The 23,282-nt window shown below is 47.3% G+C and overlaps 1 protein-coding gene across 4 annotated transcripts in view; it reads right to left on the bottom strand.

Annotated features, from left to right (window-relative positions):
• PRRC2B (proline rich coiled-coil 2B) overlaps window positions 1-23,282 on the bottom strand; it is a 56,523-nt gene that overhangs the window by 21,599 nt on the left and 11,642 nt on the right. For all 4 annotated transcript variants that reach the window (XM_065878636.1, XM_065878637.1, XM_065878638.1 and 1 more), the window contains exons 6-13: window positions 22,201-22,442; window positions 21,616-21,737; window positions 21,041-21,183; window positions 15,273-15,363; window positions 12,638-12,830; window positions 8,623-8,926; window positions 6,813-7,015; window positions 4,199-4,394 (exon numbers count right to left, since the gene is read on the bottom strand). In XM_065878636.1, coding sequence (XP_065734708.1) covers window positions 4,199-4,394; window positions 6,813-7,015; window positions 8,623-8,926; window positions 12,638-12,830; window positions 15,273-15,363; window positions 21,041-21,183; window positions 21,616-21,737; window positions 22,201-22,442 — 1,494 coding nt within the window. The remainder of the gene's footprint in view (window positions 1-4,198; window positions 4,395-6,812; window positions 7,016-8,622; window positions 8,927-12,637; window positions 12,831-15,272; window positions 15,364-21,040; window positions 21,184-21,615; window positions 21,738-22,200; window positions 22,443-23,282) is intronic.

The raw sequence follows: 23,282 nt of genomic DNA, 5'->3' as shown, positions 1-23,282 counted from the left end.
CACTGGGCCAGATTCTGTGGAGAAAAGAAGATCTGATTTTTCAAATACTTCACAAAGCTAATTATTGGCCCCCAGTGTTCTTCTGCCCATCTTTTGAGATAATCTGACCAGGAAAATGGTTCTGCGTTAGACCAACGGCTTTTGCTTTCTTTTGGCTGTGGAGTGCTCTGTCCCAATGCTATCAACATATGACTCCAGCACAAAGTTAGGCTGAGTCAGGTGACGGTGGGGACCCTCTCTGGAATCCTAGAGTCACACACCATTTATTAAGCACTGATTACAAGGTGTGCGGAACTGCTCCACACTGTACATGGACCTATTTTTGACAATATGGCAGCTCATATTACCTGAAAAAACCTCCTGTCACAAAAATGCTGGACAAAACACATGAAACATTTCACTCACAGAGCTCTGTTCCCCCAAAACCAGGAAACCCCCAGGGAGCTGAAACCACAGCCACGGCCAAAGCCACAAGCTGCTGCTCCCTAGAGGGCAGCCAGGGACACATCCATCAGATTTAGTAACCTACGGGCATGCTCCTAAATGCCCCCCAGGACAGGAGACGGGGCTTTTCCGCACAAGGCAGAGAGCTGCAGCTGAGATGCTGCTTAAACAAACGCCCTCAAAGGGCTATGCCCTCAATTAAAAGGTGCATCAGAAAAATATATGCTCTTTAGTACAGGGAGATGACTGAATTTGTGTCTTGGCCTGGGCTAGGGTAGGGAAAACAGTCCTCCGTGAAGACTGTTTCATAGCCACATGCCAGCTTTCATGCAGTTCTGGGGGCAGGAGGGTGAAGTTCAGATTTATACCCCTAGAATGTTCCAGAAACTTCCTGAGTTAAAATAAAGGGTAGTTCTAGGCTGGCAGAAGAAAACATAAAACCACACTGGAGGGATATACCCTCAAACCAAGCTATACTAGATCCCCACGATAAATAAAGCTCTGCTGAAAATGAACTCACAATCCAAAATTACCAGAACACTGTGTGGAAAACAATCCACTATGAGTCCATCGTAAGCCCACGGGATTATATACCATCCTCAAGAACTTCAGGTAACAAATTAAAATGTGAAGCACTAGAAAATTATGTTTTAAATGATTACAAGCATAAAGGAAGGAATTAAAAACTTACGAAAAATATAAGACAAGAAAAAATGACAGATTTGAGGAAAAAATTCTGGTAGTAAAAATACAGAGTCACTGAAATTAAAAACTCACTGGACAGTAAAAAAAAAAAAGAAGAGCAGATCAGACACAGTTGGAGAGAAAAGAGAATTGGAAAATAGTTGAAGGATTTTCCCAGAAGGCACCACAGAGGTTAGCTCTCTTATATATTTAAGAGACTTGGAAGGCAGAATGAGAAGGCACAAAATAATCTAAGTGGGCAACCTAGGAAGAAAGGATATAAAGAATGAGGAAAAAGCAACATTTGACATGATAATTAGAAGAGAATTTTCCAGAAGTGATGAAAGACATACATCCTCAGATTCGAGCACTGTGAGTTCTAAGCAGAATAAGGTTAAGGATAGATATAGATATAGACCTAGACACAGCATACTGAGAAGGAACTACAGGAGACCAAAGACAAAGAGAAGATCTTAAAAGCAGCCCGAAAGAAAAGAGTAGATTACCCAGACACGAATCAGACACATGAGCCAGAAAACAAGGAATACTATCTTCACAGTACTAAAAGAAAGTAACTGCCAACCTCGAGTTCTATACCCAGCTACACTATCATTCAAGAGAAAAGAGTGACATCAAGACTTTCTCAGGCGAACATTACCTACTGCCAAAACAACTTTCCTGAAGACCTGGACAGAATGTACTTCATGAAGAAATAAATGGAACCCAGAGGGAAGGATAAGCAGCAAAGAAACTAGTAAACATCCAGGCAAATCTGAACAAGAACAGGTCAAATAAAACAACAAATAATAGCTGATTTGGTGGGCATAAAAAAAAAGTGGAACTAAACTTCCAGGCAAAAATAACAAGACTGATGAGGAGGTAGTTAGAGCTCAGGTTCAGGGTAAAGATACTGATTAGCTTTTGCTAAGTCAAGGGTGCATGTTAGAATTTAATGCAACCATTCACACAGTAGAAATAGAATGTAGAAGGAAAACAAACAAAAAGAATAGGAAAACTTATCACCATTAAAAGAAAAAGCATAGAAAAGAGGGATAAACAGAAAGCATAAAATAGGAGAGTAGGAAATCTGAATATAATAATCCCAATAAATCTAAAGGGAACTGAAGTCACAGAGCTTCAAAGTGGGTAAAACCATACACATCTTACATGTACAAAGATATTCTCCTCCGAAAAGGGCTCAGAGAGGCCTGACGGTAAAAAGCTGGGGGAAAGATACCACATAAATACTAATCGAAAGAAAACTGGAATAAAATGATTACCAGGTAGAGTAGACATTAAAAGTAGAAAGCACAACTAATGATAACAAAGGTGCTATAAGAAGATAAAAGGAACAGATGAAGTACAGCTTCCAGACAGATAAAGCAAAAACTGACAGGTTTACAAGATTTGACAAAATCCACATCATGGTGGGAAATGTTCACACACCTCTTAGTAATGGATCAAGGGGATAAAACATTGTGATGATACAGACATTTGTACAGCACAATTAGCAAGCACAATGTAATGGACCACGTCCAATTGGAGAATACATTCTTCTCAAGCCCTTGAGTGAAATTCGACCTGCCACTTCTTTTAAAAATAAAGTTCTACTGGAAAGCAAACGCACCCATTCACTCACTATTGTCTACAGCTGCTTTTGCTCTACAACAGCAAAACTGAGTAGCAGTTCAAAGCCTAAAATATTTATTATCTGGCATTAATAGAAAAAGTTTGTGACCGCTGGTCTATATCATACAGACCATGTTATCCGACCACGAGGCAGCCACATTAGAAATTAACACCATAAAGATGGTATTAAAACTTTACATTTGGAAATTTTACAACATGCCATAAAAAATCACTCAAAAAAAGATAAAATCAGACTAACATTTAGAACTGTACGATAATAAAAATGTATCTTAAAACTCATAGACGCTCATAGCTCAGGTGAGACTTAAATACATGAGAAAAGTCAGAAACTAATGAGCTCATCAACATAATCAGTTAGAAAAAGAACAAAATACTTTCAATGGAAATAATGAGGGGGAAAAGAAAGCAGAAGTTAATGAAATAAAAACCAAATAAAATACAGGAATTAAGAAATCCAAAAGATGCTTTTTAAAAGTAGCTTTAGGGGTTTCCCTGGTGGCACAGCAGTTGAGAGTCCTCCTGCCGATGCAGGGGACGCGGGTTTGTGTCCCGGTCCGGGAAGATCCCACATGCCGCGGAGTGGCTGGGCCCGTGAGCCATGGCCGCTGAGCCTGCGCTCCGCAACAGGAGAGGCCACAACAGTGAGAGGGCTGCGTACCGCAAAAAATAAATTCAGTTTATTAAAAAAAAAAAAAAAAAAAAACGGCATTAGGACTTCCCTGGTGGCACAGTGGTTAAGAATCCGCCTGCCAATTCAGGGGACACGGGTTCGAGCCCTGGTCCGGGAAGATCCCACATGCCACGGAGCAACTAAGCCCATGAGCTACAACTACTGAGCCCACACACCACAACTACTGAAGCCCGTGTGCCACAACTACTGAGCCTGCACTCTAGAGCCCGCAAACCACAACTACTTGAAGCCTGCGCACCTAGAGCCCACAACAAGAGAAGCCACGGCAGTGAGAAGCCTGCACACCACAACAAAGAGTACCCCTGCTCGCCGCCAACTAGAGAAAGCCCGCACGCAGCAACGAACACACTATGCAGCCAAAAATAAATAAATAAATTTTAAAAAAGGGCATTAGACAAACCTTGGGAAAGACTAATCAAGGAAAATAAGAGCGAAAACACAAAGAACAGTAAAGAATGGAAAGACGGACAAAACAACACGGCAGAGATATAAAAATTAATTAAAGCAATTTACAATGCATAATCTTAAAGCCTCTTCCTGACGATTCTTTGTGTGAGGTACTACCTACCGTATCCTCATTTTGGGAAGTAAAACTCAAGACTGGATATGTGACTTGCAAAGAGGTCAGACTGGAATCCAGGTGGGTCTGTCTACCTCCCAAGGCAATACCCTTCAACACCACACTGTCCTGAGTTCCACAGGGATGGCCCACTGGACCACGGTGCTTACCCGAGGGATGTAGGGCTGAGGGATAGAAATCCACTGGGGTCCGAGTGGGTGGGATTCGTGGGTCCATGTAGGAAGGCATCATCATCCACCTGGGGTCGAAGCCCAGCATCTGAGGATGGTGCGGGTAGAAGGTGCGCTGCGGGTGGGGCGGCGGAGGGCACACCGGCTGCCAGGGCTGCATCCTGTACAGCTGCTCCTGACCAGGGAGAGACACCCAGTTGGGCAGGTGCTGCGGGGCAGAGAGGCAGTGCGTGTGCACGCACACACACTCTTCCAGCTTTCCGTCAGGTGGCAGAGACAACCCACGCAGAACAGAAGCCCACAGAGGGGAGGCCCCAGGGGCATTACAGCATTCAGGCTCTGGCTCTCTCCCAGGACTGACGGACAGTCATGCCATCATCGCAACTGGGCCCTTAGGCTCCTCTGCAGGCTGGGCTTTCATTTAGATTAAACACTCTCCTGGAGCCGACATGTGACCGGCACAGCTCCCAGGGCATATCTCCCTGTCGGCACCACCACCAGACGACACTCCTCCACCTCCCCTCCTTCTGCCCCTTCAATCCACCCTCCTCACTCCGACGCCCGGACGACGTCAGGAACCTTCAAGGGTCCTCCACAGCTCTGCCTCTAACAGCCCGAGTCCGACAGGGCTGCACATGACCTACAGGGCCCTGCGGGTCCTGCCCCACCCGCCTCTCCAGCATCGCCTCCCACGACTGCCCCGGCCCTCCACTCCACACGCCTGCCCGCCCGCCCGCCCGCCCGCTTCCGGTCTTGGAAACACGCCGGGCCCTCTGTTCCCTCCGGCCCCAAACCCGCTCACCCCTACCCATCCTTCAGGTTTTGGCTTAAAGAGCACTGCCTCTGCCAACCCGCCACAGTTCCTGAGGCCAGACCAGGTCCCCCGTCCTTGGCTCCCACAGCACTGGCGCTTCTCCTGGGTCACTGTTGTTGCTTGTTTCCCTCCCTAAACCAAGAGACTACATGCCCAGTTCAGTGCAGTATCCTCACCTCTACCACCAGACTTGGTAGGAAGAAAATTCACTGCGCAAAAGGACACACGTAAAGCATCAATAGAGTATTAAAAATCAAGAACCTGGACCCAGTGAGGATTCATCTCAGACCCTGCTCCACAGCACCAGTGACACCAGGGCTGCCCTCACAACTGCATCCCGAACCAGGATTCTGGCAGCATGCAGGTGCAGAGTCAGACAAGGAGGACACACCCTTTCCTGCCAGCCGGCTGGCACAATCCCAGCCTGGGCTGGATTCCCTGGAAGGCTCGCCAGGGCTCAGGGCACTTTTTAGGAGCACTCGGAACTCAGTAAGCAGAACTCCGCTGGTCTCTGCCCACAGCTCCTCCTCCTGTCTAGACCCCAGCTCCCCAGGGAAGCTGACCAGACAGTCTGCTTTCCAGACTCCTTCAGGCTGCTCTGACATGTCAGACTTCTTTCTAACCTTAAGGACGGATTTACCTGTCACTGCCCCACAGAAGAGTTACCTAGAGCAACTGTTACTACTGTGTCTGGCTCAAGTTACTCCAGAGATCTCTCCAGTCAGCAGTAATTCTTCGCCAAGCCCGGGAGTAACTGCACGGTGCCTGCTCACAGCACAATGCTACAAGAGCACAGTGAATGTAACTTACTGCCTAGAGCACAGGACACGGTGAGCTTCTGGAATGCTTCCCAGGAGCCCAAGGAAAGTAGGGTCTGGGGGTGAACGTTTTAAAGGCAACTAAAAGAGATTCTGGGGAAAGGCGGAGACTTTGATCTGTGTCTCCAGGGCACCCACGCTCTGAAACTTTTTCGATTATTAACAATAATTTACCGCACACCTAGCTGCTGAACTAAGTAACGTCCACGCGTGATCTGTTTCCCACCAGAACGCATTGTTCATCAGTAATAAGCGTCACTGATTATGCCTGTAAGACAAACAACTGCCGGTGAGTGGTTCCGGCTCAGCAATATCACCAGGCCTGTAAGAGACTGCTGGAATTACAACCATTACCCATATGATCTTCCTCAGAGCAAAGAGTGATATTGATCACACCGGTAAACCAGTTTGCAGGCATCATAGAACCCTCACCGCCATGCCGAGAGGCAGGGACTCATTCCTTCCGCTTTACACTGACCTGCCCAAAGCCACACACAGCTGAGTAAGCGGCACCAGCAGGACCAGAACCCAAAGCTGTCTTGATTCAAAACCTACAAACCTACATTCTTAACAGAACGCTAACACGCCTCTCTCGGAGGCTCTCCAAGCAGCTCGCAGGCCTTCCTTACTCCTTGAGAGGCACCCAGGGTGCGGCCGCTGTCAGTGTAGGGAGTGGCCACCGTGTGCAACTCTGGATGAAAACCACTCAGACACCACTAACCAGTCCTTACCGGCGTTAGACAACAGGGTCCATAAACTGCCACCAGGGGTTTTCATCCACAGGGTAAATTACCTGGAGGAACTGAAGGCGGGGCTGACGCCCGAGGCCCTCACTCCCCGCACCCCTGCTGCTGACTGGCGGATACGAGGGTGGGTTTCTATTGTCTGTTCTACTGGAAGGGGGCGTGGGGAAAGGAGAGGGGACAGCCACTCCACGGACAGGTCTGTTCACGACACCTACTGAGCGACTCCTGTTTACCTGCTGCTGCTGGCGCTGGAACCTGGGCGGAAGCGACTTCTGGTACTTGCTGAATTCCTGCGCGGGGGACCCAGGCTCCCTGGCCCGCTCGTCACTGCCACCGCTCTGAGCCACAGCTGGAGGAGCTGTAGGGGCTTCTTCCGAAAACGTGCTGGGGGCTTCCTGGGCAGAGAACTCGGGGGAGCCTACGGAGCAAATAAGCAGGGAAATGGCCGGGTGAGCTCACCAAAGCTCAGCCGAGCGATGTCTAGGGCAGACGCTTTTTCTTGTTGGCAGTCCTCAAACCCCGGCACTGTGCTATAAATGCTCCCCACGCACAAGCTCATGGACTCCCCCACATCCTCATCGCTCCAGAGAGGAGAAAACTAAGGGTCGAGAGATCAGAGGAACCGCCTGAGGTCACATAGTCAGCAGGAGAGCTAGGATGTGGTTCCGGGTGGGAGGGGCTCTGTTAAAACAGACCCCAGTAAATCAGAGCAATCGGGGCTCAACAAGAGCCCCACATCCACCCTCCAGCCAAGGCTGTGTGAGCCGGCCGGCCAGGCAGCCCCGCTGGCCCGTGTCCTCATCTGTTCAATGAGGGCAACAACTGCACCTACCCCACCGGGCCTCTGGAGAATTAATTCCCTGAGACGATCCACGTAATGCACTTAAAATAGCGCCTGACAAGAAGTAAATACTTACCACAGCCTCCCATATCACTATTCTCCCTGAAATTCCCTTCTTTCTCGCCCCATCCCAGCTTTGCATTCTTTTTTTGGTCCAGCTTTATTGAGATATAATTGACATTTTGTGCTCTTAAATCTACCGCAGGAGGCAAACAAAAGCCAGTGCAAAGCCTTGGGGACCCAGCGTCCCAGAGGAACACTGACAGGCAGGGCAGGTGCAGAGGGGCTCGGGGCACACCCCACACCCAGGCCCAAGCTCGCTCCCCGCCATCTACTTCCTGAACTCTCCACTGCCCCCGCTCAGTGAGTCCCTGACACTGGGCCCAGGCTTCACTCAGACTTCAGTGACAGGACATTTATTTACAGGAAGACAAGGGTCGATTTCTCTGAGTTCCTCGTCCAGAAGGGCTCTGATGGCCATCATATCACCAATAAGACCTCCCTCGGAGAAGCTCTCAGCGACTGAAACTAACATCAGGCCCCTCTCTACTTGAGAGTTGGTTTTAGTTGATTCAAGAAAGTCACAAAAAACACAGCTGATCCCATTCTTTAAAACTGCAGCAAGAGACACCCTCCACCACCTAACGCTATTCAACGTCTCTTGCGCAGCCACGTGACCCACTCCTTTTAGAATAATTGTCAGGGAAAATGTATGCTAACAAGTAGGCAGGCTTCTTTCAATGTCCCGAGAGAGATCCCGTGCTCCTACTGAAGTCCTCCAGCACCCGCGTCTTCAGTTGAGCCGGGTGGTAACACCGGCAATGACAAAACCGGCGGTGTTGCCGTGAGTATGTGAGTGCTTTCTGCATCTAGAAATCGCCAAGTGCTTCGTGCACACGCTCCCCCGTGGCCCCTCAGCATGCGGGGAGGTACAAGCTCTCATCAACCCACTTCACAGACTCGGGAATGCACGCCAGAGAGGTGAGGCGCCTGGATAGCTGGTTTAAGCGGTAGAAATGGGATGTGAACCCAGGCACCTGGCCCAGGCCGAGACTCTTAACAACCGGGACTCCCACACATCAGCTGTGAGCCACGGTGGTGCTAAAAAGCCAGGGAGACGCAGACAACCAACCAGCGACACAGCGTAGGGTTTCCAGGTCATGGGACGGGGCCCTACAGCTCACCTCTGCGGACAGCTGGGCCATTCTCCTGTGGGGCACCTGGAGAGCGGGGCGCCTCCTTCCCCGCCGGCTCCTGGGCCCCGCCTGCCTTCTGAGCCCGCCTGCACTTCTGATCCAGCTGCTTGAGTTTGGCGGCACAGGCAGCCAACCTCTCCTCCCGGGCCCGGCGCTCCTCCTCTTCCCGGCGCTTTCGGGCCCGCTCCACGGCCTCGGACATCTCCGACTGGACGAACTTCTGCCTCGGGGGTGGCTTGTCCTCTTTGTCCTCGACAGACTGCTGCCGGAACACACTGCCCACGGAGGACTTCTGCCGAGAGGAGACGGTCCAGATGAAATGCACATCACAACCCGGGCACAGGCGCCCCCAGGATGGGATGGGCTCTCCTTCCCAGGACCCTCACGCACCTTAGGGAGGCAGCGCAGCCCCGCGGCAGGCGGACCTGGGTTTCAATCCTGCTCTACCCTTTACTATATTTGGAATGAGGCTTGGGTGAGCGCCAACATTCTACACCTTAGTTTCTCGTTTTGAATGATAATAAAGGAAGCCCTCGGGATTGTAAGGTACATCGAGTCGTTTGCAAAGCACTCAACGCCGTGACAGACACGCAGGAAACACTGAGAAAACGGACGCTCTCACCACCACGACCGAGCACACAAGATTAGGGCCTCGGGCTTCCCTGGCGCCGCAGCGGTTGAGAGTCCGCCTGCCGATGCAGGGGAAACGGGTTTGTGACCCGGTCCAGGAGGATCCCACATGCCGCGGAGCGGCTGGGCCCGTGAGCCATGGCCACTAAACCTGCGCGTCCGGAGCCTGTGCTCCGCAACGGGAGAGGCCACAACAGTGAGAGTCCCGTGTACCAAGAAAAAAAAAAAAAGATTAGGGCCCCCACAGCTAAATACCAAGAGCAGGAAAGCACACACTCATCATTTCTTAGCCACAAAACTGCTCTACTGCTTCTCCCACGGCAATACATACACCTCTGGATATGAAGAGCCACAAGAAATTGAAATTCACACTCAGACATAAGGTTTCAAAGTGATTCTTTACATATAAAAATAAATAAGCATCTCTAAAAACATCTCTTTTGGATATTTCATCCACTTTTGAATCTCTCGCTCATTGTCAGTTACTAGACAAACAACCAGGGTGCCACCAATGCAGCGTGAAAAACTACCAACACTGGGAAGATTTCTCACTGACTGGCAGGAAGTGAAGCTGCAGGCAGAACATGCAATAACAGATGGCGGGCGTGTTTCACGGGACCCCAGCCACTGGAATTCCAATGAGGTATGACTAGCAAAAAAAATATACAACTTCCTGTTTTGAGTGGTAGTTACACAGATGTATGTAATTGTCAAAAAGTAATCAAACATAAAAAAACAAGATCTATGCCTTTTTGTGTATGTTAATTACACCTCCATAAAAGCAATATGTCACACAGTGACTGTAGCCAAGGAGTTTTCTCCTAAAAAGTAACTTCTCATAATCCAGAGACAATTGCTACAATCACAAGATTATAAACTTCTAATTTAGAAGCACAAAGGTACTTTTTACCAAAGTGTGCACTCTTCTCCTTTGCCCTTGACCACTGCCATCTGTCCGTGCTCCATAAAGGCTGTGCCCTGTCTCACCCCACGGCTTATCTATCCCGTGACCTACCTTATCCCCTGGTGTTCAATACATCCTTGCAGATGATCCTTAAGGCCTATCCCTGACTATTATTCCCTCAGAATTTCCCAGAAATGAAACAGCAGAATCAAAGGCTATAGTCGTGAGGCACATCGTCAAGACTACAGATGTGCCTTTCAGAGCTGCCCGAAGATGAGCTATCATTTTATAAACTAAATGTTCTGCAAAATATTTAAAGTGTGAAAATCTTTTCAGAAATTTGGATCCATAAAAGTTATAGAGATTTTATCTTTGTTGACTCTATTCAGATAATTCAGTGTTGTTATAAGCAGATAAAAGTGAAACCTTCTTTTGAACACTGAGCAACCCCAGTATGTGAATGAAATCTGGATTAACTGCAAGGTAATTTACAAGAGTCATATTGTGTCTATCTTCACTTGTGTCCCCTGTACCGAGCACTGTTACTTTATACCGAGATGCGGAACAGGAGCCCTTTAAATAGCAAAGTGCATCGAAAACGGCAATTTTGCCAAAGCGTATTTAAATTAACGCCTTCCCATCCCCAGCTCTGCCCTTCCCGCTCAATTTAGTCCGAAAGTCACACGAGGCGGCAGAACAAGGCAGGCACCTGGTGCCCGGGAGTCAGAGAGCTCAGGGCAGGTGACGAGAGTGTGCACATGGAGATGCGGCTGGTGTGGGAGCTGGGGCCCAACCAAGCAGGGTGAAGAAGAAACCCCTAGAAGAGATGGCCCAGCAGGGAAATTCAGGGCCACGTGGAGGCGGGGTGCACTGACATCTGAGTGGCTGAGGAGGGCACTGTGCAAGGGAGAGAGGGTGGGGGCAGAAACAGGGAGCCTGACCAAACAGGTACAAATACTAGGGACAATGGCAAACAGCTAGAATGACCTCTGTGGAACTTGAGATATCCTTGTGATTCGTGTGTGTGTCACATGCCTACACTTCCTGACTCTGTCCACGGAGAAGGTCCAGGAGCTGTGGCACTCTAACAGCAGTAGTACTCCTGATGCCCACATATTAGTTTCTAAATATCATTAAAGGCTGACTCCAGGGCCAAGGTAGCATAAGGACAAAAGGAGCTTAAAAAAAAAACTTGTTCTATCAGAAAGCAAGGAATTCCTCAAAAAAAGAATGGAGATGTAAAAAGCACACAGCTGCCAGCTTGAAGAAGCTCCCAAATCAAAGACAATCTGAACATCAAAAGAAACAATGAGAGCAACAGACTATAACCCACTGATATTAATTAATTAAAAATTTGATGAGAAACAGGATATTCGTAGTCTCAGAGTAATTCCCCACAAAATTGCTATCAATTACAAATCTGGAAGAGTGTGTGAAAGTTCCATGGTGTGAAACTTGGTAGCCACCACCTTAATCAAGAGATCAAAGTGAAGGTTGTCAGAGCGGGCAGAGTGGAATCACGGTCACCCAGTAGGATGCAATGAGAAGAGTCAGTGACAGTTTTGAGAGATTCTAGCCAAAAAAATGGAAACCTTGAACCCAATCATGAGGAAGCACCAGACAAACCCGATTTGAAGTGCATTCCACAAAACAGCTGGCTTGTCATCTTCCCAGGTATCAATGTCATTTTAGCAAAGGCTGAAAAGCTGCTTCAGACTGAAGGGAACTCAAGAGCAGGATACCTGAGGCAGCGTGTGACTCTGAACTGGATCCTTCTGTATGAAGAACATGAATGGGACAATGGGTAAAAGTGGGATGGAGTCTGAGGATTAGATGGCAGTGATGTATCAATGCTAATTTCCTGGATTTGACTGGTTACCTAGAGTGAATGTCATTTTTTGGTAGGAAATAGATACCAAAGTGTTCTGTGGTGACGGGCTGATCAGGCTGGCGACTTACTCTTCAAATGGTTCAGAAAAAATGTTCTTTGTATTACACCAACTTTTCTGTAAGTTTGTGACTGTTTTCAAAATTTTAAATCACAAAAAAAAAAAAAAAAAAAAAAGAATGTCCACCTAGGCTTTTTCAGAAGCCTGACCACTGAACTCAGTGAGACATAAACACACAGGATAGCCAACTAGATGACCTGCTGGAGTCTTTGCCTTGGACCTCCGGTCAAATGAACTTGAAAGGGCGCATGTGTGTGTGTGTGTGTGTGTGTGTGTGTGTGTGTGTGTGTGTGTGTGTATCTCCGGTCAAATGAACTTGAAAGGGCGTGTGTGTGTGTATCTCCAGTCAAATGAACTTGAAAGGGCGTGTGTGTGTGTGTGTGTGTGTGTGTGTCTGTGTATCTCCGGTCAAACGAACTTGAAAGGGCTCGTGTGTATTTGTGTGTGTGTGTGCGCGCGCACGTGTGTGTGTGTGTCCCAGCTAATCACAGGCACAGAACCCCTGCAGTGCCCACGGTACCTGGTAGTCAGGGCCTGACACCCAGCTGTGAAGCTTCCTAGAAGGCGGCTGAGGTTCTGGCACCTTCCGGACGACACGGGTTCTGCCTCCTGTTTCGCCCCAGTCCTTTCCTTCCTCTTGGGTGCGCTTGGCGTCAGCACTGTCTGCAGAGCTCACTGACAATTGCCGCTGCCTCCTGGGGTCCCAACTGTTCCTGGGACAAACCACACAGAGCGTTAGTTCTCCCAGTCGGCCCAAGCATGGTCTGGCCTCACTGGTCAGTTGGCTGTCTACATACCAATTTCCTTCATGAGAGCAGACCTACCCCGCACCCCCTCTATAGGTGAGAGGATATGCCCAGAGCACCAAAATCAGCACCAATGTTTACCAAGTCAGCCTTACACACACAGCTCCTGGCAGGATGCCTCACACCTATTACTTTATTTACTCCAAAAAAAAAAAGTCTCTACTTCCCCCATGTTAAAGAGTTGGTAATTGAGTCTCCGACAGGTTGGGGAGCTGTTTTCACAAGGAAGAGCTAAGAGATTTGAGCCTAGGACTCCCACTGAAGGCCCTTCCCTTTACGCCACAGCTCCCGCCCCGTGCTTTGCATAAAGGAGTTGCTTAATAAATGCTCCTCGCAACAGCAAAAGAAGGCTCACTGGCTGATTCATGATAAAGAGCAGGAGGAACAAAGCAAAGCACACACAGCGTGGAAAAGGAGGAGAGAGATGCCCAGCGGAGGCTACGGGAAGGCTCGAACCGAAGGGAGGCTTGTGCAGTGCTCACCTTCACATGCCCCAGTGTAAACAAAGGCCCTGGGGCAAAACACACATGTGCATCTACTCAGCACCTCTTCTTTAGTGGTGCCCACTAAACCCAGCAGGAGTGCAGAGGAAGGCAGGGAGTCAGACCTGGCTAATGTACATGTCTGCACAGGTGCGCACGCACGCACACACACGCACACGCACACACACACACACACACACACACACAAGCACGCACGCACGCACGCACGGGAGGTGAAAGGGAGATGGAAGGGAGGTGGGGCGGGTGAGGATCGGGACACCACAGACTGGGCAACAACTGCTAGCGGCTCCGGACTGCAGTCAGAGGCAGGCGCCCACACGAAGCCTCCTGAGCCACCAGGAGAGATCAAGTCTGCAGAAGACAACTAAGGAACAGTGTGAGGGTGAGATGGAAGGAAGGACATGAGCTGGCCAGCCTCTCGATGGTACAGCAAAGAAAGGATGTGGGTCCCAGTGGCCCCCAGAGACAATGAACAGGAAGGGATGGAACAGGAAAGTTTCGGGAACCCATCGTGGATGGGAAATAAAATGTCAAAGAAGACTGGGGAGCTTGTAGTAGGAGTCTCAACCAGCTCAGGGAACACACTGAGGTCGTGGCTGGTGGACTCAATTTGATGTGTCCTTGGTCGCAGCCAGTGGTGAACTGGGTCCAAAACCCAGGTCTAACTCTTTCAGATGAACATTCAATTCACATCAACTCCAAGAGACAAGAAGAGAGTGGCCTGCTGCTCCAATACATCTGCAAAACTTTGCTTGCCATTGATTTAAATTCTTGATCACGCCTCCTTCTGAGCTTAGTGTTCCAAAAACTGACCCACAGATATTTATTTCCGTTGAAATCAAGCAACATTAAAATAAATTACAGAAGCCTCAATTCGTTAATTGTTTGTGTATCATCTGAGAGAGTGGCAGATCATTACCAGCTCCCTGCGCAAGAGGAGCTTTGAAGCGAAAGATGAAATAACAAAGACTTGCAGACCCAACTACATAAACATTCAATTACTGACAATAAAAGAGACAAAGGGAAAAATATTAAAGCACTAATATCTAAGCAATATAAAACAGTAATCACATTTTAACGGAAAGCAGAGTAAGTCTAACAGATAAATATACAAAGGAAACAGGCAATTTCACGCAAAAAGAAGCATTCTTGCCAGTACTGGGGCGGGGGGGAGCAAATTAAAGCAACCATAGGTGCTCTTTTAAAAGTACTAGCCAATACTACTGGTATCATGCTAAAAACTAGAGGGACTAGATTACAATGAAGTATTTTCCAAAAGGTGTTGCGAGTAAAAATCAGTCCAATGGAATGATCCAAAAAAAAAAAAAAAAGATAGAAGAGATTAAAGTGGTCAAATAAGTTTAGGAAATATGGCATACCCGCCTCCCCCCAGATTCCCAGCACACGGCAGTATGCACACTCTAGGCTCTGGACAACCTTGGAACTATTTATTAATAAACAGTTAAGTGGAAAACAAAGTTTCCCAAATTTGCTTGGCCGGAGAAGCTTCCTGGGGCACTACACCCAAAGCAATCTATGGAACAAGCAGTCTATAAGACACCCTTGGGAAAATACTGGCACAGTGGTTAAATCACTAGGACTCAGCCAGCCAGGCACGCCTGGGTGCAAATCCTGGCTCCATCTCTGAACAGCTGTCCTCAAAAGCTATGGCCCTCTCATCTGCAAATGGAAAGAGTATTTGCCCTTGTGAGGTTGCTGGGGTAACCAGGAAATGCACTTGGCATGGTGACAGGCACACGGCAGCACCACGAGCACGGGTGCATTTACATCCCGCTAAGGTCACGCTCCTTGGGAGCGGAGCGATCAGCAGCACGGGGACACTTACCGCTTTGGCCTGCCGTCCTTCACAACTTCCTCCTCCTCATCATCATCGCTGAACTTCAACTTCTCCGAGTAGTCCACTTCTTCATGGAGGCCTGCAACAGGAGCACGGCCAGGGAAAGTGAGACAAAATGCGAGTCTCAGCAGTGCTGAGGTCGCCACTGGGGAGCTTCCTCCAGTCAGGAACTGCACCAACCCAGCTGGGTAAGGCACACCACCCAGCTGCCACCACCAGAACAAACACTGCGGATAAAAATGCAAGACAGGGCTTCCCTGGTGGCGCGGTGGTCGGGAATCTGCCTGCCAAGGCAGGGGACACGGTTTCGAGCCCTGGTCCGGGAAGATCCCACAGGCCACAGAGCAACTAAGCCCGTGCGCCATAACTACTGAGCCTGTGCTCTAGAGCCCGCGAGCCACAACTACTGAAGCCTGCGCGCCCGGAGCCCGTGCTCCGCAACAAGAGAAGCCACTGCAGTGAGAAGCCCGCGCACCGCAACAAAGAGCAGCCCCCGCTCGATGCAACTAGAGAAAGCCCGCGCGCAGTAACGAAGACCCGATGCAGCCAAAAATAAGTAAATAAATAATTTATTTAAAAAAAAAAAAAATGAAGGACAGTGCTGGCTCTGGTAACAGCAAAGTAGCCTGGTTAGACTAACACCCCCTGGTTAGACTTAAGACAACAGCTCTTAAATCTAGACAAAATACTCTGCAAGTGTATTAGGAGGTGAGGAGAGTGGGCAAAAGCAGGCAGAAACCAGCCAGGAGGCTACCCTAGCAATACAGACACCTGAACAGTGAGCTTCGTGGGTGGCCGTTTTGCCCCAGGGCCCTCCCCTACCCAAGTGGCTCAGGTGGCAGAAAGTCACCATCAACTTATGAGTGGGTACACAAAATGCGGTAGAGCCATACAATGGAAGAGTACTTGGCCACTAAAAAAAGATGTTACAGGAGTTCAGACACACGCTGCAACACGATGATCCTTGAAAACATCATGCTAAGTGACAGAGCCAGGTGTGAAAAGCCACGTATTCTACTGTGTGATTCCATGGATATGAAACGTCTAGAACAAGCAAATCCACAGAGACAGAAAGTAGATCCACAGAGACAGAAGGTAGATGGGCGTTTGCCGAAGGGTGTGCGTGGAGGGCAGGTGGTAACTGGGAGTGACTCTGCTGATGGGTATATGGGTGTCTTCCGTGGGAGACAGAAATGCTCTGGAATCAGACAGGGAGGATGACTGCACAGACCTGTTAATATACGAAAAATATCTTAATTTTAGACTTTATAAGGGTAAATTTTACGTAATATGATAATCTGTCAAGTGAATTATATCGTTAAAAAAAGGAGACGACGACAAAAAGCCCAATCCAATCAAAAGGCGAGTTAGATTTGATGATAAAGCAAGTGCAATTACATGCTGTTTCCCAGAGCATCACTTTATATACAAACACAAGTGGGTTAAAGGGAATGGATGGAAAATATACACCATGACAACAATAAATAATTTAAGTCAGAGCAATGATACTACTAACATAGGACAAAACAGACTCCAAGACGAGACGTGTTACGAGAGATAAAAAAGGATATTTGAAAATGATATAAAGGGACAACACGTCAGAATCATAATAAAAATGATAAATGTGCATAACAGCTTCAAAATAAATGAAGCAAAACTGACAGAATTAAAGGGAGAAATAGATAAATCCACAATTATAGTAGAGAGTTTAACACCTCACTTTCAGTAACTGGTAGAACTAGACAGAAATGTAAGTATATAAGATCTGAACAACACTACCAACCACCTTGACTACACTGATATTTACAGAATGTGATATCCAACTTACAGAACACACATTCTTTTCCAATGCACTTGGAATATTCACCAAGATAGGCCATATATCTTGGTCATAAAACAAGTCTTAATAAGTTGGAAAGAACTGAAGTCATAAAGAATATGGTCTCTTGACTACAATGGAATTAAATGAGAACTCTAGAAAGCTCCAATTAAAACGATTGGTGAACTAGAAAACAATCAAACAATGGAGAAAACTAAAGCCAAAAGCCGTCTCTTTGCAAAGATTAAACTACTAAGCCTTTGGCAGAAGTGAACAAGAAAAAGAGAAAAAATACAAATTAGGTAATTATCAGGAATGAAAAAGGGTGATACCTGTGTCACTACAGACCCTACAGACATCAGAAAAAACAAAAAAGGAATATTATCAACAACTTTACACTACCAAGTTCAACTCAAAAGAAAGGAACAAATCCCTTGAAAATCACAACTTATGAAATACTGACACAGAAACATCGGAAATCTGAGCAGCCCTATAACTAATCAAAGAAGTTAAATTTATTATCACAAATGTCGTTAGAAAGAAAATTCCAGGGCCAATCAGTCTCACTGGCGAATTTTATCAAGCATTTATGAAAAAACTAATACCAATCTAACAGAAACTCTTTCAGAAAGTAGAGAAGGAAGGAACATTTTCCAACACATCTTATGAGCCCAGCAAAACCTGATACCAAAACCCAAGGGCGATATTAAAAGAAAATTACAGACCAATATCCGCCATGAACACAGGCACCAAGAATCCTAAGAAAATATCAGTAAATTGAATCTAGACGTAGGTGGAATTTATTCTAGGGATGCAAGGTTGGTTAGCATTAAAAAAATAAATCAGGGGGACTTCCCCGGTAGTCCAGTGGTTAAGAATCCACCTTCCAATACAGGGGACGCAGGTCTGATCCCTGGTTGGGGAACTGAGATCCCACGTGCCACGGGGCAACTAAGCCCGTGTGCCACGACTGAGCCTGTGCTCTACAGCCCGCAAGCCACAACTACTGAGCCCGCGTGCCACAACTACTGAAGCCCACGATCCTAGAGTCCATGCTCTGCAACAAGAGAAGCCACCACAATGAGAAGCCCGCCCACCACGATAAAGAGTAGCCCCCACTCGCCGCCACTAGAGAAAGCCTGCGCAGCCATAAATAAATAAATGTATCAAAAAAATCAGCAAACTAGAAATAGAAAGGAATCTCCACAATCTGATAAAGAACATCTCCAAGAACCTTACAACTATCATCATATTTAATGGTGAAACACTAAACACTTTCTCCCTAAGATCAGGAATACAGAACTTGAATACAGCGTTGTACTGGAAGTACTACACTACAACAAGGCAAGAAAAAGAAAAGGCATTTAATCTGTCCCTATTTATAGGCAACATGATGGTTTATGCAGAAAATTCTAAGAAATCAACAAGAGCTAGTAAAACTAATGAATGCATTCAGCAAACTGTCTGGTACAAGGTCCACACACAAAGATCAACTCTATGTATGTCTATATAATAGCATCAAACACTAAAAACAAAACTTTTCTTTTTTTTTAAAACCATTACCATTTACGATAGCGTCAAGAAACATAAAATACTCAGGAATGAACATAACAAAGATGTTCAAGACCTCTATACTGAAAACTATAAAACACTGTTGACAGACATGAAAGCCCTAATAGAGAAAGTTTCACCAAGTTACTGGACAAGAGATTCAAAATTAAGATTTCATTTATCCAGAAATAAATTCAACACAATCTTAATCACAATGCCTGCAGGCTTTTAAAATACTGACCGGTTGATTCTAAATTTACATGAGAATGAAAAGGACTTAGAATAGTCAAATAATCTTTTTTTTTTTTTTTTTTTTGCGATACGCAGGCCTCTCATTGTTGTGGCCTCTCCCATTGCGGAGCCCAGGCTCCGACGTGCAGGCTCAGTGGCCATGGCTCACGGGCCCAGCCACTCCGCGGCATGTGGGATCTTCCCGGACCGGGACACGAACCCGTGTCCCCTGCATCGGCAGGCGGACTCTCAACCACTGCGCCACCAGGGAAGCCCTCAAATAATCTTAAACATGAACAAAGCTGGAGAACTTACACCACTGAATTTAGAACTTACTATAAAGCTACAGCGTGCTATTGGCATAAGGATGAATAAACAGATCAACAAACAGGGTCCAGAAATAGACCCACACTTATACGATCAACTGATTGTTGGCAAAGGTGTCAAAGCAACTCAATAGGGAAAGAAAAGTCTTATCACAAACGGTGCAGAACAATCAGACAACCCAATTTATTAAAATGAACCCGACCCCATCCTACACCATATACAAATTAATACAACACGGATCACAGATCCAAAAATAAGTGTTAAAACTATAAAACATAAGGGAGTACCTTTGCCACCAAGGACAGACAGATTTTTTTATAAAGGACACAAAAGTAAAAACCATAAATTTGTAAGTTAAACTTCATCAAAACTGAAAACTTCTGCTCATCAAAACGCAGTGCTAAAAAATGAACAGACAAGGCAGGCAGCTGGAAAAGATATCTGTGAAATGTTAAGTCTCCAAGGACTTGTATCCGAACACACACACACACACACAGACACACAAAGACACCAGTAGGCAAATCGACATGAAAACGTGTTTATCATCATTAGTCATCAGCAAGATGAAAGTTAAAAGCACAACGAGATACCGCTACACACCCACTAGAATGGCTAAAAATAAAAAGACTCACATCAAAGTGTTGTGAGGACGCAGAGCAACTAAATTCTCAAAATCGAGGCTGGGAATGGCATCACCAACCACCATGGGAAAAAGCTTGGGTGCTTCTTATAAAACTAACCACACACCTACCCTTTAATTCAACAATTCCACTCCTAGATATTTACCCAAGAGAAATGAACATATTATTCATAATGGAACTTTTTTTTTTTTTTTGGTATGCAGGCCTCTCACCGCTGTGGCCTCTCCCGTTGCGGAGCACAGGCTCCGGATGCGCAGGCTCAGTGGCCATGGCTCACGGGCCCAGCCGCTCTGCGGCATGTGGGATCTTCCTGGACCAGGGCACGAACCCGTGTCCCGTGCATCGGCAGGCGGACTCCCGACCACTGCGCCACCAGGGAAGCCCCATAATGGAACTTTTGAATGGGTAAACAAATTATAGTATTTGAACAAATTATAGTATTTGATACAATGAAATATACCTCAGTAATTAAAAGCAACTATCGATATACATAACATGAATGAATCTCACAAACGTCACAGGAGAAGGAAAGCTGTAGGACTCCATTCGTTTGCAGTTAAGATTCATCGTAAGACAGGGAGGCCTTGGGCGAGTCCTGGACACAGGCCGGGAGGGAGACTGGCTAGGGAGGGGCTGGGTGGTGAGGAAAGTGCTCTGTATCGTGACTCGGCTGTGCTACTCAAGCATATACATACATCTGTCAAAACTGTAAAATTAAATGTGTGCCTTTCAATGCCGTTAAAGTTTACTTGAAAACAAACAATCCAAAAGAATTTTAAAAGAAAATAATCAGGTTGGGGGGTGGGGTCGGGTGAAGATGAGAATGCAGAATGTCGGCATTTGCTGAAATGCTGAAACTCGGTGACAAGGAGCTACCTGGGGTTCATTACACTTGTTTGTTTTAACTTTTCCATTATACAAAGTCTTTTTTCCCCCTCTAAGAACAAGACCAAAGACAAAAGAAGACATGGCTCTGTCAGGAAGCAACTGCTCGTCTGAGTGCCAACCAACAAGGATCTCTTCACGGCACCGAGGCTGTTCCCTGCCCCATGTTTTCATTCCAACTTGCCGAGGAAAACAGTGGACTTGGTGTCAGAGGACTTCCAACCTTGGTAAGCAGACACAGACCGCAGTCCTCCCCTCCTAAACCCTCAGCTGTGAGCCCACCAGCAAACACCCCCACCCACCTGCCCAGCCGTCATCAGCATCGGTGTCCAGGTCGTCAAGGCCCCGCAGGTTCTCCGCGTTGATGATGGTGGGCCTCGGTGCCCGTTCCACCAGCTGCCTCAGTGGACGGATCGGGCGAGTCATTCCCAGCCTGTTTTCTTTTCTGATGAGAGAGAGAAGGGTAAAGATGCTGGACTCGTGTCAAGTATACACACGGAAGCAAACCCAAATACTTTTCCAAAACTAAATCCTACACTGCAAAGGTTCACGTGTGCCCTTAATATTAAAACCGTCTCCTTTTTAAAGAACACACAGTGAACAAATACATCCTCGAAAGAAGTTCTGCTTCATTCTGCAGTTTTATATGCTCAGGCTAATGTCTAGGGTAGCAGCAATAAACACATGCCAAATCTTCACCTGCCAGGAACCTGAAATCTCTTGTCCTGCCCCAGCCTTCTCACACACCCTGGGTCTTGAGCTGGTTTCTCTGAGGTCTCCGGAAGACAAAGCACTTTCATATGTAAGCCCACTATCTTTTCCAATATCACCAAGCAGGCTAATTTCCACATACGTGACTATAATGCAATAGCCTTACCCGTCTTGGTCATTCATCTGGAACTGTCTAAAAGGAACACGGGGTTCAAGACGGAGCTGGGGAAGGGGAAAAGATCCTCGTTCCACTGTACCCTGGTTCTCTGATGACTGTGGCGAACACATCTGAAACATAACATCAACGAACAGGGTTTTCTGGTAATGACCCAGATTCTAAGTTCCACTTGCATTAAAATTTGTTTTGGAAAATGGAAAATGGGAAAAAGAAACAGGAAAGTCTTGGGGCTTCCCAATTAATCCTACCAATCACCATCTCCCCCATTTCTTTCCTGCTGTCAGTATGCAAATCTGGGGACCTGTGTCTTGGGGAATATACCTGCCTCTCCTTCTTCTAAAGAGCTAAGGCTAAGATAACATCCACATCACCAGGGCAAGAAGCCAGAGCCCCTTAAGATTTGAAAAGGAGGAGAGAAAATGCAAAAGTAATGGAAGCCTCCAAAGTAGGGTATCAGGGCAAAGAAACTGGGAGGGAGAACCCAAGGTGGACATTCAACCACGTGAAGTAGGTTCTGCTGGACGTGAACAATCGGACCTCATGGGGAAAAAAATGCACACTCCGAAGACTTACAAAAGCAGGAAGCATGTCATGGTATGTAGGTGGGTGGTATACATTCCCCATGAACTGTGAAGCCCCTTTTCGGACAGGCTGAGCCGGGCGGAGAGAGGGGTCCTTAGAATCGCTGGTACATGACGAGGAGGGGGCTCCGTCTCCCGCACTCGAGTTCCTGCTGCCCAGCTCAGTTGGGGAGGCGCTCAGAGACGTGGCAGAAATTATGTTTCGCCCACCGCCCTCCCTCCAGCTTGTCACATCTGGAAATTGAAAGGGGGCAAAAGGGGAGAGGAAAGAGGAGGGGGAGGAGGGATTGTATGAGGTTCTGAAGGTCAAGGGACCCCCCTCACTCACCAAAAAATTTAAAAAAAATAAAAAAAACAAAAGTGAAGAATCGAGTCGATTGGTCAAGTCTGTCAGGGAAGGTGGGGGGCAGACACCTGGCCAATGAATATGAACTTGCTGAGGGAGTCTGACTGTCAGAGAAACACAAAATAAGGTCCACTCAGAGAGAATGCAAGTGTCAACGAGACGTGGTCTTCATCGACTCTCAGAAACTACACAACCTCAGACCTGACACTCCAAAGAAACCAAGACGGCCCCAATGAAAGCAGCCTTGGGTCATTTCTTCCACAATCATGCTGACCCCAACAGGACCAGCACTGTGCCCAGCGCTGGACTGGACTTTAGAACCAGAGAGAGTTCCGGACGCGTGTTCAAGCTCCACTCACCAGTGGCACCTCTAGTCAGAGACTCCCCAGCTGTGAAGTAAAGCAGAGCTGCTCTCCCCTCTCCGAGAGGGGGCTGGAAGGGTCTGGGGCCCTACCCACCGGGCCTCGCCCCACCTGCTCTGGCAGCGGCCTGTGGGGCCCTCCCACAGGTCACAGATTGAAACCTGCCAACCCCCTCTGACCATCTTTTTAAGACGAGGCTTTCCACTGCAAATGTAGCAAAGCCTGGTGGAATTCAGAGGCCAACGAGGAATCAGATGAGCCAAAAAGACTCCTCTTTCCAGTCAACTTGTAGTTAGGAGTTGAAACAGGTCCCTGAGTACCTGACCCCTAAGAGAATGGAACCCAGGACCAGAGCCACAAAGTCAC

The sequence above is a fragment of the Phocoena phocoena genome, chromosome 6, assembly GCF_963924675.1.
Source record: "Phocoena phocoena chromosome 6, mPhoPho1.1, whole genome shotgun sequence".
In the NCBI taxonomy this organism is placed as follows: Eukaryota; Metazoa; Chordata; class Mammalia; order Artiodactyla; family Phocoenidae; genus Phocoena; species Phocoena phocoena.
Note: the sequence above shows the minus strand (reverse complement) of the source record. Positions and strands in the feature narration are given on the sequence as shown.